The sequence below is a fragment of the Heterodontus francisci genome, chromosome 42 (assembly GCF_036365525.1).
Source record: "Heterodontus francisci isolate sHetFra1 chromosome 42, sHetFra1.hap1, whole genome shotgun sequence".
Classification (NCBI taxonomy): Eukaryota; Metazoa; Chordata; class Chondrichthyes; order Heterodontiformes; family Heterodontidae; genus Heterodontus; species Heterodontus francisci.
Window position 1 is genome coordinate 21,687,125 of NC_090412.1, and position 12,454 is coordinate 21,699,578.

A 12,454-nucleotide genomic window follows, 5' to 3' on the forward strand; every position below is an offset into this window, starting at 1 on the left:
ACTAAAATCTTGAGATCCAGTTGCAAGCTGCAGCTGAGGACAATGGTATGCTGCCTCTGAGAAAGCAAGAAAAACTGTTTGACATGGTAATTAATTAGAAAAGGTGGTGAGATACATGGGGAATATGGCGACACAATGTGTCCATAGCAACACTTCCAGACTAACGTGGCTAATAGAGGTTATGACTCAAACATTGAATGCAACCATCTGCTATTAAAACAAAATCTATTTTGGTTGCTAGCTTGAACTCCACAAAGGAAGAGTGGTACAAAACCTTAGGTAGCAGGTTTGATTCTTTAGTATTGTCTATCACTTTCTTCTACTATAGCTGTTGGGGTAATCCTCCAAAGACTTGGTAGATTTTTATTTTCCATAAATATGATGGCAGTCATTTTATTAATATTGTTATTTATTATATTGTTCACTGTACAGAATAAGAGGCCATTTCCAAAATGATTTGCACCCGACAATCAGCCACAGAAAGCTGCAGTCATATTTTATAATTGTTCACTTCGGGAAGCTCGTTGTCAGGTGCTCCTCCATTCTCCAGGTACAGGTTATTGTAGGGATACTGTTTAGGAGCCTGCAAAGAGAATTAAAGCTGAAATATCAGTCAAGACAACTTACCCCACTCTCCCACCACCTTTGAATTTTTCTCTCCTATCCAATGGCTCCTCTCCTGATTCTCAACAATTTATGCATGAGCCTCAACAGTGAGTGTTAGCAGATTATTCAACTGGAAGAGGTGGGGCTGGGTTTTAAATCCCCTCCGCTGCCGGGAACGGTGGCGAGGAGGCAATGAAGATCAGTACGGCAGAGGCCCGCCACGGACCCCAACGGCGGTAGGCCCCGTACCAATCTCGGTGGCGGCGGCAAGGCCTCATGGTGGCCGCCCCGCCGCTCTGCGACGAGACCCACATTAAAATATGTTAATGCCTACTTACCATGTAGGCTGCAGCGATTCAGTCACCATGTTCCAATCTTCTTCCTTACTCCCATGACCAATAAAGCCAACTGTAGTGCCCGTATTCCTGCACTGACTTGAGATCAGCTGACTTAGCATAGACCAGAAATTGAACCTTTGACATCCTAGTCCTATAGCTCCAATGAATGAATGTACAAAGGCTTTCAGCTAAATATTACATTATGAGGGGCTGGAATTTTCTGGAGCAGGGCACCAGTTAATTAGATTTTTTTCTGCAAGCTTGAGCTCAAATATTTTTTGTCCAATACGTTGCTGGAGGTGCAAGCTGATAATACAACAAGAGGAACAGGGCTCCTTAACCAATAAGATAAGATTTAAGGACTGAGCAATAAACAGAGGAAGGAATGAGAAGTGGGTGAATTAGAGAGTATATTTGATGTCAAATCTGGTAGAGAAAGAGAAATAAAGAGGGGGAAAGAAAGATTGAATTGAGAGAGATAAAAAAAAGACAGGAAGGAAAAGAAAAACAATTTTAAATTTGACATTTTTAAAATCTCAAAATGTTCGCTGCCTGAAGGAATGAGACCCCACACTTTTAATTGTAACTTTCTGGACCATTGAGATTGATTAGCAGTAATTAACAATTACCACATTGTTAAAAGGATATTTGCACTATTAATTACCAGACTGAACTGTATGGTGGGTTTAATGGGAAATTAATATGCAAATACAGCAACTTCATGAATCTCACAAGGATGTTAAGGACGAGATGCTAACAGCAGAGCAGCGCAAACCGTCCAGCAATTTGTTGTGATTTACAATTCATGGCGACCTCTTCCTCCTACGAGTCACTGGCCGATTTACATATTAATAACAGTGGGCACCATTCACACACTTATTCTTTCATTAAATTCCTAATATCTTACATGAATGATTTGACAATCAATCAAGAAAGCTAAGTTCTACAGTTCTAATCAAATCAAATGCCATTTCTAATCAAAGAGCTTTTTAATGCCCGAGTGAATTTCAAGTATGCAGATATTATTCCAACTGTGGCAGGATATATAAATAAGGGAATGCTCCTGCACAACAATTTGCACTTAGATAGCCCCTTTAATGTAGAAATATCCAAAGGCACTTCACTGAAGCATGGCAAAGAATGGTGCCAAGCCAAAGGAGGGCTGAGTCAAAGATGTGGAATTTAATGGAGCATCTGAAAGGAGGTGCGGGTTGTGCAGATGTTTGGGGAAGTAATTCCAGAGCATATGGCTTCAGCAGCTGATGGTAAGGCCATCAATGGTGGGATTGGGAGTGGGGATTATGAAAAACTCTAGCTTTGGAGGAGTGCAGAGCTCTGGCAGATTTGTAGGACTGGAGGAGGTTACAAGAATAGGGAGAAACAAAGCCATGCAGTGATTTAAACATGAGGATGAGAATTTTAAATCCGACAGCCTGGGCTGATAAGTGGCAAGCTGCATTCGTGCCAGGCAATGATCTCCAACAAGAGAGAATCTAACCATCTTCCCTTGACATTCAATGGCATTACCTTCACTGAATCCCCCGTTATCAACATCCTGGAGGTTAACATTTACCAGGAATTGAAATGGACCAGCCATATAAGTACTGTGGCTACAACAGCAGGTCAGTGACTGGGAATTCTGCGGCGATTAACTCACATGCTGACTCCTCAAAGTCTGTCCACCAAGGCACAAATCAGGAGTGTGATGGAAGTCTCTCCACTTGCCTGGTTGAGTGCCGCTCCAACAATGCTCAAGAAGCTTGACAACATCCAAGACAACGCAGCCTGCTTGTTTGGCACCCCATCCACCACCTTCAACATTCACACCCTCCGCTACTAATGCACAGTGGCAGCAGTGTGTACTATATAAGATGCACTGCAGCAACTCACCAAGGCTCCTTCGACAGTACCTTCCAAACCCACAACCTCTACCACCTAGAAGGACATGAGCAGCAGATGCATGGGAACACCATCACCTGCAAGTTCCTCTCAAAGCCACACACCATCCTGACTTCGAACTATATCGTCGTTCCTTCACTGTCACTGTGTCAAAATCCTGGAACTCCCTCCCTAACAGCACTGTGGGTGTACCTGCACCACATGGACTGCAAAGGTTCACGAAGGCAACTCATCACCACCTTCTCAAGGGCAGTTAGCGATGGGCAATAAATGTTGGCTTAGCTAGCGATGCCCACATCCCGTGAAAGAATATTAAAAAAAACATGCGAGTTGGAACCAATGTAGGTCACCAAGAACGGGAGTGATTAGTGAGTGGGGCTTGATGCAAGATAGGCCACAGAGCTGGATAAATGGAAAAGTATGGACAGCAGAGAATGGGAGGTCAGCCAGGACAGAATTGGAATGGTCGAGTCTGGAAATGACAAAAGGCATGGAGGAGGGTTTCAGCAGTAGGTGGGCTAAGGCAGGGAGGAGGTAGATGTCATGGAGGTGGAAGTATGCAGTCTTTGTTAGAGGAAACAGGGACAGAAGCTCAGGCCGGGGTTCAATATGATGCCACAGTTGCGAAGTCTTGTTGAACCAAGACAGTGGCCAGGAATGGGAATGGAGTTGATAGTAAGGCTACAGAGTTTGTGAGGGCTTTGAAGACAATGGTTTTGGTCTTCCCAATGTTTAATTGGAAGAAATTGCGGCTCGTCCAGGACTGGATGTCAGACAACAAAGAAGCAGTGGAGAGATAGAGACAAAAACAAGAAATGCTGGAACCACTCAGCAGGTCTGGCAGCATCTGTGAAAAGAGAAGCAGAGTTAACGTTTCGGGTCAGTGACCCTTCTTCGGAAGTGTTCCAGTTCCGAAGAAGGGTCACTGACCCGAAACGTTAACTCTGCTTCCCTTTCACAGATGCTGCCAGACCTGCTGAGTGGTTCCAGCATTTCTTGTTTTTATTTCAGATTTCCAGCATCCGCAGTATTTTGCTTTTATTTGAGATAGAGACAGTTGGTGGAGATGTAGAGCTGGACGTCCTCAGTGTACATGTAGAATGTGACGCCTTGTCTTTATATTACGTCACCAAGAGGCGGCATGTAGCTGAGGAAGACAAGTGGACAAAGATATATCCTTGAGGACTCCAGGGCTAAACAGTGCAGGGGCATTTTGATGCACATTGTCCATGCTAACATATAAAGTTTCCCATGAAAATCATACCGCTGCATGAATTTTGAGGCAAAGGGGAAAGAAAGTAAAAGGACCTTTAATTTTGGGATCAGGGAGGGTGGGACAATAAGTGTGTGAAACGTGGGTCTCACTGCGCAGGCAGATACCCCGATGCAAATCTGCCAGATTTCAATAATACTCTTCAAATTCCTTCTATTCTCTCAATAGTGTGCAACTTACTTAGAAATGATTACATATATTAATTAGTTTTAGTTTAGAGATATAGCACTGAAATTGGCTTTCCTTTTTTGCTTCTGTTTTGATTATTGCTGCCTGTTGGTCTTGTAAGTCATTTTAAATAGTATGGTTCACATGTGCATTCATGGCCATCTGTGTGTGTGCATGCACGTGCGTGTAAAATGAGTACTCAATAAAACTATTGTGGAGCTATCGGAGGATGAGAATTCCTAAGAAGAATGTCTTAGTTTTGAGAAACCGCTGAAGAGTTGGAACCAATGGTAAAGGATGCCGCCAAGGTTTGAGAGTAGTAAACAAGGTAAGTCAAGATGTAGTAGTAGATAACATCAAGTTTGGGTTTCAAAAGCCTGAAGGTTGTTAAGAAAAGCAACCATTGAAAGAGTTAAGGGATTGAAGGTCCTGGAAAAGAATGGATGATAGCAAGAGACGGTGAGGCACTGCAAGAAAAAACTTTTTTTTTCCTTCTCAGGTGTTAAGGGTTGCAAGCTTCAACAATGCTTGGATACGAAAGCCCCTCCAGATCCTTCTTCCCCTTCACTTTCCTCTGACTCCACCCTCATACCAATCACACCCTTTGCCATGATTTTATGATCCCATTTAACTTTTCCCTCTCTGATCTCAAATGATCATTCCACAGCAGTCCTCAGCTTCATTCCCTTATGCCCCCACCTGAATGAATTTCAAACTCGGCAAAACGATAAGCTCTCCTTCCGTTGCCTTTGTCTCTACACCCACTTTTTGACCCGGACCCCTCCCTCTGAACTTCTACTCTCTCTAGATCTTTTCATTGGGAACTGCCCGCATGACATCGGCCACTTCAATTTTTCTACTGTGCTCACTCACTCTAACTAACTCCCAGTGAACTTGCAGCACTCACTCTCAGGTCCAACCCCAACACTGTCGTTACATTTGCTGACAAGAGTGGCACTGTTATTGTTTGGCAAACCGAGAAACTCCTCCCACCTCCCCCATGAACATGATCCCGCTACTGAACATCAAGGTATCATTTTCCATAACGTCACTGACCTCATGTCCTCTGGAAATCTTCCTTCCACGGCCTCCAACCTCAGTCACCCAACCCCGCATGACCCAGTTCTACCTCCATCCCAAGATTCACAAACAGGACTACCCTGGTGGAGCCATCATTTCAGCCTCTTCTTGCCCATAGCTAGTTACTATCTGAACATTGTTTTTTCTCCCCTAGTCCAGTCTCTTCCTATCTTCATACGCAAATCTTCTGACACCCTCCAACACTTTTTAAACAGTTTCCAGTTTGCTGGTCCTAACCATCTTCTCACCAAGGACATCGAATCCCTCTGCACCTCCATCCCCACTAGGACGGCCCGAGCGCCCTCCACTTCTTCCTTGAATAGAGGTCCAAACAGTTCCCATCCACCATCATCCTTCTCTGCCTGGTTGAATTTGTTATCACTGAACAACTCCTTTGACCCCACTCACTTGCTCCAAATAAAAGGTGTTGCTATAGGAACCTGTATGGGTCCTAGCTATGCCGGTCTTTTTGTGGGATATGTGGAACATTCTTTGTTCCTCTCCAACTCAGGTCCCCTTCCTCACCATTTTCTCTCAAGTACATTGATGACTGTATCGGTGCAGTTTCCTGCTCTTGCCCCAAAGTGGAAAAGTTCATCAACTTTGCTTCCAACTTCCACCCTTCCTTCACCTTCACATGGCCCATCTCTGACTCTTTCCTTCCTTTCCTCAACTTCACTATCTCCATTTCTGGGGATAGGCTGTCAAATAATATCTCCTTTAAGCCCATTCAACCCACAGCTATCTTGATTATCCTTCCTCCCACCCAACTTTCTGTAAGGGCTCTATTCCATTCTCCAAGTTTCTCCATCTCATCTGCTCTGACAATGCCAATTTCCATGTCAGGGCTTCCAACATGTCTTCCATTTTCCTCAACCTCCTTCACGGTTGACAGGGCTTTTGACCATACCATCCCATTTCCTGCATTTCTGCCGTTACTCCTTCTCTTCCTTCCCCAGAACTACGATAGGGTTCCCTTTGTCCTCAGCCTCCACATTCAACAGATCATCCCCACCGCCAACACCAAAGACCCTCCCCTCCACTTTCAGCATTCCGAAGAGATTGTTCCCTCTGCGACACCCTGGTTCACTCTTGAATCACCCTCAACACCCCCTCCCCTTCAGACGGCACCTTACTGTGCAAGCACAAGAGATGCAACACAAGCCCTTTTATCCCATACCTTCCCCAAATACTCCTTCCAGGAGAAAACAGCGATTTACTTGTACTTCTTTCATTTTAGTGCACTCTAGTCACTTGAGGAGACCAAACACAGATTGGGCAATCAGTTTGCAGAACACCTCAGTACAGTCTGCATGGCCCTGAAATTCTGTTCGCCTGTCATTTTTGGTCTCCACCCCAGTCCCACTCTATCCTTGGCCCGCTTCATGTTCAAATGAAGATCAATGGAAACTTGAGGAACAACTCATCTTTCAATTAAGCACTTTATAACCTTCTGAATGCAACATTGATTTCAACAATATAGTTCTAATTTTTTCAGGCAACTGCTTTTGTAATGATTCTACTATTGCCATTCACACCTCCTCCAGGCACATCTTTGTTTCTTTAGTTGTCCCATTAACATCTCCTTTTGCCTTGTACCATCATCCCTTTTGCCATTTAATCTCTCCTGCCTTCCACCCTATATCAGACCTTCCCTTTTATACTTTCCTTTCGCTGCCTCTGTAATAGTTCAAAACTGTTACATCGCTAACGATTTCCAGAACTGATGAAAGGTCATCAACCTGAAACATTAACTCTGTTTCTCTCTCCACAGGCGCTGCCTGGCCTGCTGAGTATTTCCGGTATTCTCTGCTGTTATTTCAGATTTCCAGCATCCACAGTATTTTGCTTGTGTGTGACTGTGAGTTGCGTTGATTTCAACACAACATGGATACAGTGAAATGAAAAATAATCTAGGGTGCTGTATCTCCAGCTTTAAAAGAATGGAGGAAGTTGAGAGGAGCACTGACTATAGTGACATCAATAAGGCAGAATTAGGGTATAATGAGAGATTAACTAGGCATAAAGGTTTGAATTTAGGTTACAGAGGTGACCAGGTCACCCAGCCTGTGTCCACTCTAGTTAGTCTCCTAAAACTTCAATACTTTTAGGTTTTCTGGTAATCACTATTTACCCCAAGTAAAAAAATAAATCTCAGCCATATTTCCTAACATTTGAGTATCAGATTACCTGGTCATTACAGATACATGTTGCTAATGTTTTTGGGCTCCTTTACTCTAGATTTATTTTGCTTCTCTGTCTCTGACAACTCTCACAGGTGAGCAGTGTTCCAAAGTGTGTTTTCACTTGTACAAATATCTAAGTAATTTTGTAGGGTGCCCAAAGAACCTGCTTCAATTAATTTCTGCTGCTGGCTTTATCACATCTTACCCGATTCCTCGTTGTTTTTGGAAGGCAACAGAATAGCGCTACGAGGAAAGGCTGAGGGACTTGAGGTTGTTTTCGTTGGAGAGAAGGAGGAGGAGAGGTGACTTAATAGAGACATATAAGATAATCAGAGGGTTAGATAGGCTGGATAGTGAGAGTCTTTTTCCTCGGATGGTGATGGCAAACACGAGGGGACATAGCTTTAAGTTGAGGGGTGATAGATATAGGACAGATGTCAGAGGTAGTTTCTTTACTCAGAGAGTAGTAGGGGCGTGGAACGCCCTGCCTGCAGCAGTAGTAGACTCGCCAACTATAAGGGCATTTAAGTGGTCATTGGATAGACATATGGATGAAAATGGAATAGTGTAGGTCAGATGGTTTCACAGGTCAGCGCAACATCGAGGGCCGAAGGGCCTGTACTGCGCTGTAATGTTCTAATTCTAATTCATTAAACTTATAATTAAAACTTACCACAGGCTGATATGAAGGAAATAACTCCCCAACGAAGAACATGAACAGCATAAAGCCTACAAAGCCACCCAAATGTTTAACCATAGTAATCCAGTCCACAGGACTTGGAGAGGTGTCCACACGATTCCTAATGAACATGTCGAAATCCCAGTGCATCTAGAAAAAGTAATTTTAAAAGATGTTAAGTGAGGTTTAAAACAGAATTTTTAAAACTTGGATGATTCTATACGGTGCCATATAAATACAAGTGTCTCAAAGTACCTCAAAAAAATTACTTTGTCGGTTGCAATGACAATCATTAGGTGGGTAAAATATTGAAGACATTTTATGCCATCATCAAATCGATGACTGAATACCTAATTTGCTTCCTTACTGGTGTAAACTGAGGTGGTATGTTGGCCAGGAAACAGGAAAATCTTCCAGCTTTTCTTAGAATAATGTGATAGCACCTTTACTGTCCGAAACAGGCAGATGGGACCTCTAGACAGTGCGGCATTTCCTCAGTGGTGCACTGCACTATAGGAACATAAGAGCAGGAGTAAGCCATTCTATTGACATAGATCACATGCGCAAGCTTTGGTGTGGAACTTAAAAGCAACACTTTCCGACCGAGAGACAAAATGCTATCAACAGAGCCAAGCTGACATCCAACATTTAAACTACGGACAAGACAAAAATTTTTTTTAATTCTTTCAGTTATTTGCAGCTTTTCTCATAGCAAAGCTCTCAGAAGATTGTAGGTTCAAGCTCCACTCCGGGGATTTGAGCCCATCATCTAGGTTTACCAAAGCAGTGAAGTACGAGGGAATGCTGCATTGTTGGAGGTGCCATCTTTTGGATGAGATGATAAACAGAGATCCTGACTGCTTGTTTAAGTGGATGTAAAATATCCCATGGTAACTTTTCAGTGAAGAACTGGGGGAGTTTTCCTGATATCCTGGCCAACATTTATTTCTCAACCAACAACACCCGAGCAGATTAGCTGATCATTCCTCTCAGTGCTCTTCTTGGAACCTTGCTGTGCACAAATTGGCTGCCGCATTTGTCTACGTAACAGTGACTACCATGTAATTGACCATGAAGCACTCCCAGGCATCCTGAGGACATTGAGGTGTTTTATAAATGCAAGATCTTTCTTTCCTTCTCACCATTAACAACTTGTTCAGAATGTTTAATCAATAAAAATAAAAGAATCAGAAGTTTTTGCTCTTCCAATGGCTCAGTGGATAAACACACCTCATCAGGTACTGAGCCATACGACCAGGAAGATCCCACACTTTATTCCCAGATCTTGCCTACGTAACTGATCTCAACCAGGACAATCACAACATTATAACATTCCAATGACCTCAGTGCCACAAATTAGGAGGAACAAAATATCAACCACGCTCCCATACTCGTGCTTGTTGTCCAATGACCCCTATGTGGAACTGCACGTGCCCACACTGAATCAGGATTAGGTTTAATTATGATGCACCCATAAAGTTGAACAGAAATAACACTTTTGCTTTTACACTTTTTTTTTGGAAAATGAGTTAAAGCCAGGAAAGTGGTCATAGAGTCATCAAGAGAGATACAGCACTGAAACAGGCCCTTCAGCCCACCATCAACCACCCATTTATACTAATCCTACATTAATCCCATATTCCCACCACCTTCCCTGAATTCTCCTACCACCTACCTACACTAGGGGCCATTTACAATGGCCAATTTACCCCTCAACCTGCAAGTCTTTGGCTGTGGGAGGAAACCGGAGCACCCGGTGGAAACCCACGCGGTCACAGGGAGAACTTGCAAACTCCGCACAGGCAGTACCCAGAACCGAACCCAGGTTGCTGGAGCTGTGAGGCTGCGGTGCTAACCACTGCGCCGCCCCTTCAGACATTTTCAATACTTTAGCCAGGAACAATAAACTTTGAGCCAACTGGACAGGATTGCTACATAGGCTCTCAGCTTACCGGTTCACCCCAGTTTCTTCGCAGATCAGGTTCGTCCCAAACGTACCACGGGTCTCGCTCTTGTTGCGACCGGTCCAGCAGTTTTGGGTAGTCACCAAATCTGTTGCGAGGAAAATAAACTTTCAATTTTACTCTAAAGACTGAAGCTACAATAGTTACTCAGGTTCTAACATTCTTCTGAACCCAGTGTAAGACAAAGACAGAGAAGGGAAGAAACAAACAATGGTCGACATTAAAGAAAACACACCATAGTATGGATGTATTGTTCAGCACATAAATAACTCATCCAACTTTCCAGTGAAATTATTTCTTCAGTCATTTTAACCTCTACAAATTATTCAGTTGGAAAGTCTGCTAATTTTCTATTCTCTTTTTTATCACATCAATATTTTCTACCGACCCCTCTGCTATAAACAAAGATGCTTTCACATCAAATTTCAATCAAATGTGTTATTTATTTCATGGACAGATCCATTGTTATTCAGTTCAATAAACATTGTACTCCATGGGAACCCGGGACCTACCCTCTGCAAGTCAGCAGAACTGCAAATACTTTACATAATTCATTTTTTCCTCAATAGGATGAGTTGATATCTTCTGGCATTGTTGATAGAAAATATGGTTTAAAAATTATCTCTCTCTCCCACTGACTACCTTTTGCACCTCTTCCAATCTACAATAACTTTTTCCATCTTCTGCCATTTTTTTGTTTGTTCTTTCGCTCCCTCACACACACTTCTCTCACCATTGCTTTAGCAGTTCATCAAAAAAAAAACACCAGGTTCACTAATATCCTTCAGAGAAGGAAATCTGCTGTCCTTATCCAATCTGGCTGATATCTGATTCCAGATCCACACAAATGTGGTTGACTCTTAAGTGCCCTCTAAAATGTTCTAGCAACCCACTCAGTTGTATTGATGAAGGCAACTCATGACCATCTTCACAAGGACAAATGGGGTTGGGCAATAAATGTTGGCCTTGCCCACATCCCATGAATGAATAAAAAAAAAATTAAAGCCAGAAACCAAACTTTGCTGAAATAAGTTTCTATTAGATTTTCTTCTCCAATGCATGAAATTTTGGTACACCTCTGATTTTCATTATCCAAAGGAATAAAACCCATTTTACAGAAATAAACTCACCCCATTCCATTATCAGGGTACGGCTCATAATCTTCGACCCTCATATTGTACTTCTTTGCTGCTATTGCTCTTTCCTCTGGTGTTCTGGGATACGGACCTGGCAGCATGTCCTTAGAAAGGCCGGAGGCTGTGAAGCAAAACCTAAAGTATTAACAAAATCAACTAGATTTTAACCTTGCACCCTTTCTCTCTTTGAGAAAAAAATGTTTCCCCCACTTCTGTCTGGGACGCACAGCACGAGCAGAACAGAAGATCTGTATCCAGGCTACAGGACATGTTGCTTTGTAACCAGCCACTGGGAGATTTCAAGGAGTTCGCCTGGGTGACATATTCAGTAAAATTTTTCCTACTGCCCTTTCTTCTCATTGGCACTTTCTCCAAACACACAGTTCAGGGTTGTGGGAAGTAACATGCAGCAACAGTGGAAATTAACTCTGATTCAATGTCAGTACACATATGGTCACTAAAGTATATACATGAAGCTTGTGGCTACATCATTAAAAATGAATCCATCCTCTCAAATACAGAGGATGAGGTTCCATACTGGACAGTGACTCAGCTAAACATCTCATCCAAAAAATTATACCTCAACATTCCCTAACTCCTGAATGAAGAATGCCTGGACTGGGGATTAAAGCCATGACCTTCTGACTGAGGCAAAAATGCTACCACTCAGGCAGGTTGGCAATTATCAATGAGAGATCACAGGTTTGATTTTAGCTTGGTTTACAATTTCTCCCTCTTTCTGAGAATAAATCTGATCTTTACCATTTGCCCCAAAGTGCCAGCCCTGATAGATAGAGCAGTGTCTGAGGTTGATGCCAAACCCTGGGCCTGACCCCTAACCCCATTCTCCCCATCTCCAAGGTTACTGCACTTTGATTGATACCCACGTTACGAACCCCCTTCAGTGACGTTTACAACCTCTCGTTAAGTGACGAGTACTCACCAGCCCGGGCCCAGGCCAAGCTCCCCGCTGGCTGCAGGCTCTTCCTTAAGCCTCTGCTCAGGGAGCGAAGCCAGCAGCTGCTCATCGCCATCGCGCCTTCCCGTATGACGCAGGCGCAGAAGGAGAGACAGTACTGCGCAGGCGTATTGGACATCAACCCGCGCACGGTCAAGGGGAGGTGA

At 43.3% G+C, this 12,454-nt stretch overlaps 1 protein-coding gene across 1 annotated transcript; it reads right to left on the bottom strand.

The window, feature by feature from the left end:
* Nucleotides 1-391: 391 nt before the first annotated feature.
* On the bottom strand, nt 392-12,401 carry ndufb8 (NADH:ubiquinone oxidoreductase subunit B8). The gene is made up of 5 exons (XM_068020745.1): nt 12,273-12,401; nt 11,324-11,450; nt 10,182-10,281; nt 8,224-8,379; nt 392-583 (listed from the first exon to the last, which is right to left on the bottom strand). Exons 1-5 carry the CDS (start codon nt 12,361-12,363, stop codon nt 491-493), a joined length of 567 nt encoding a protein of 188 aa, XP_067876846.1. The 5' UTR covers nt 12,364-12,401; the 3' UTR covers nt 392-490.
* Nucleotides 12,402-12,454: the final 53 nt, after the last annotated feature.

Coding starts and splice junctions, on each gene's coding strand:
- ndufb8 (XM_068020745.1), bottom strand. CDS start 12,363: ATGGCGATGAGCAGCTGCTGGCTTCGCTCCCTGAGCAGAGGCTTAAGG. Junction 11,451..12,272: donor CTTGGCCTGGGCCCGGGCTG/GTGAGTACTCGT, acceptor TTTGCTTCACAG/CCTCCGGCCTTTCTAAGGAC. Junction 584..8,223: donor TTCCTTCATATCAGCCTGTG/GTAAGTTTTAAT, acceptor TTCTCTTTGCAG/GCTCCTAAACAGTATCCCTA.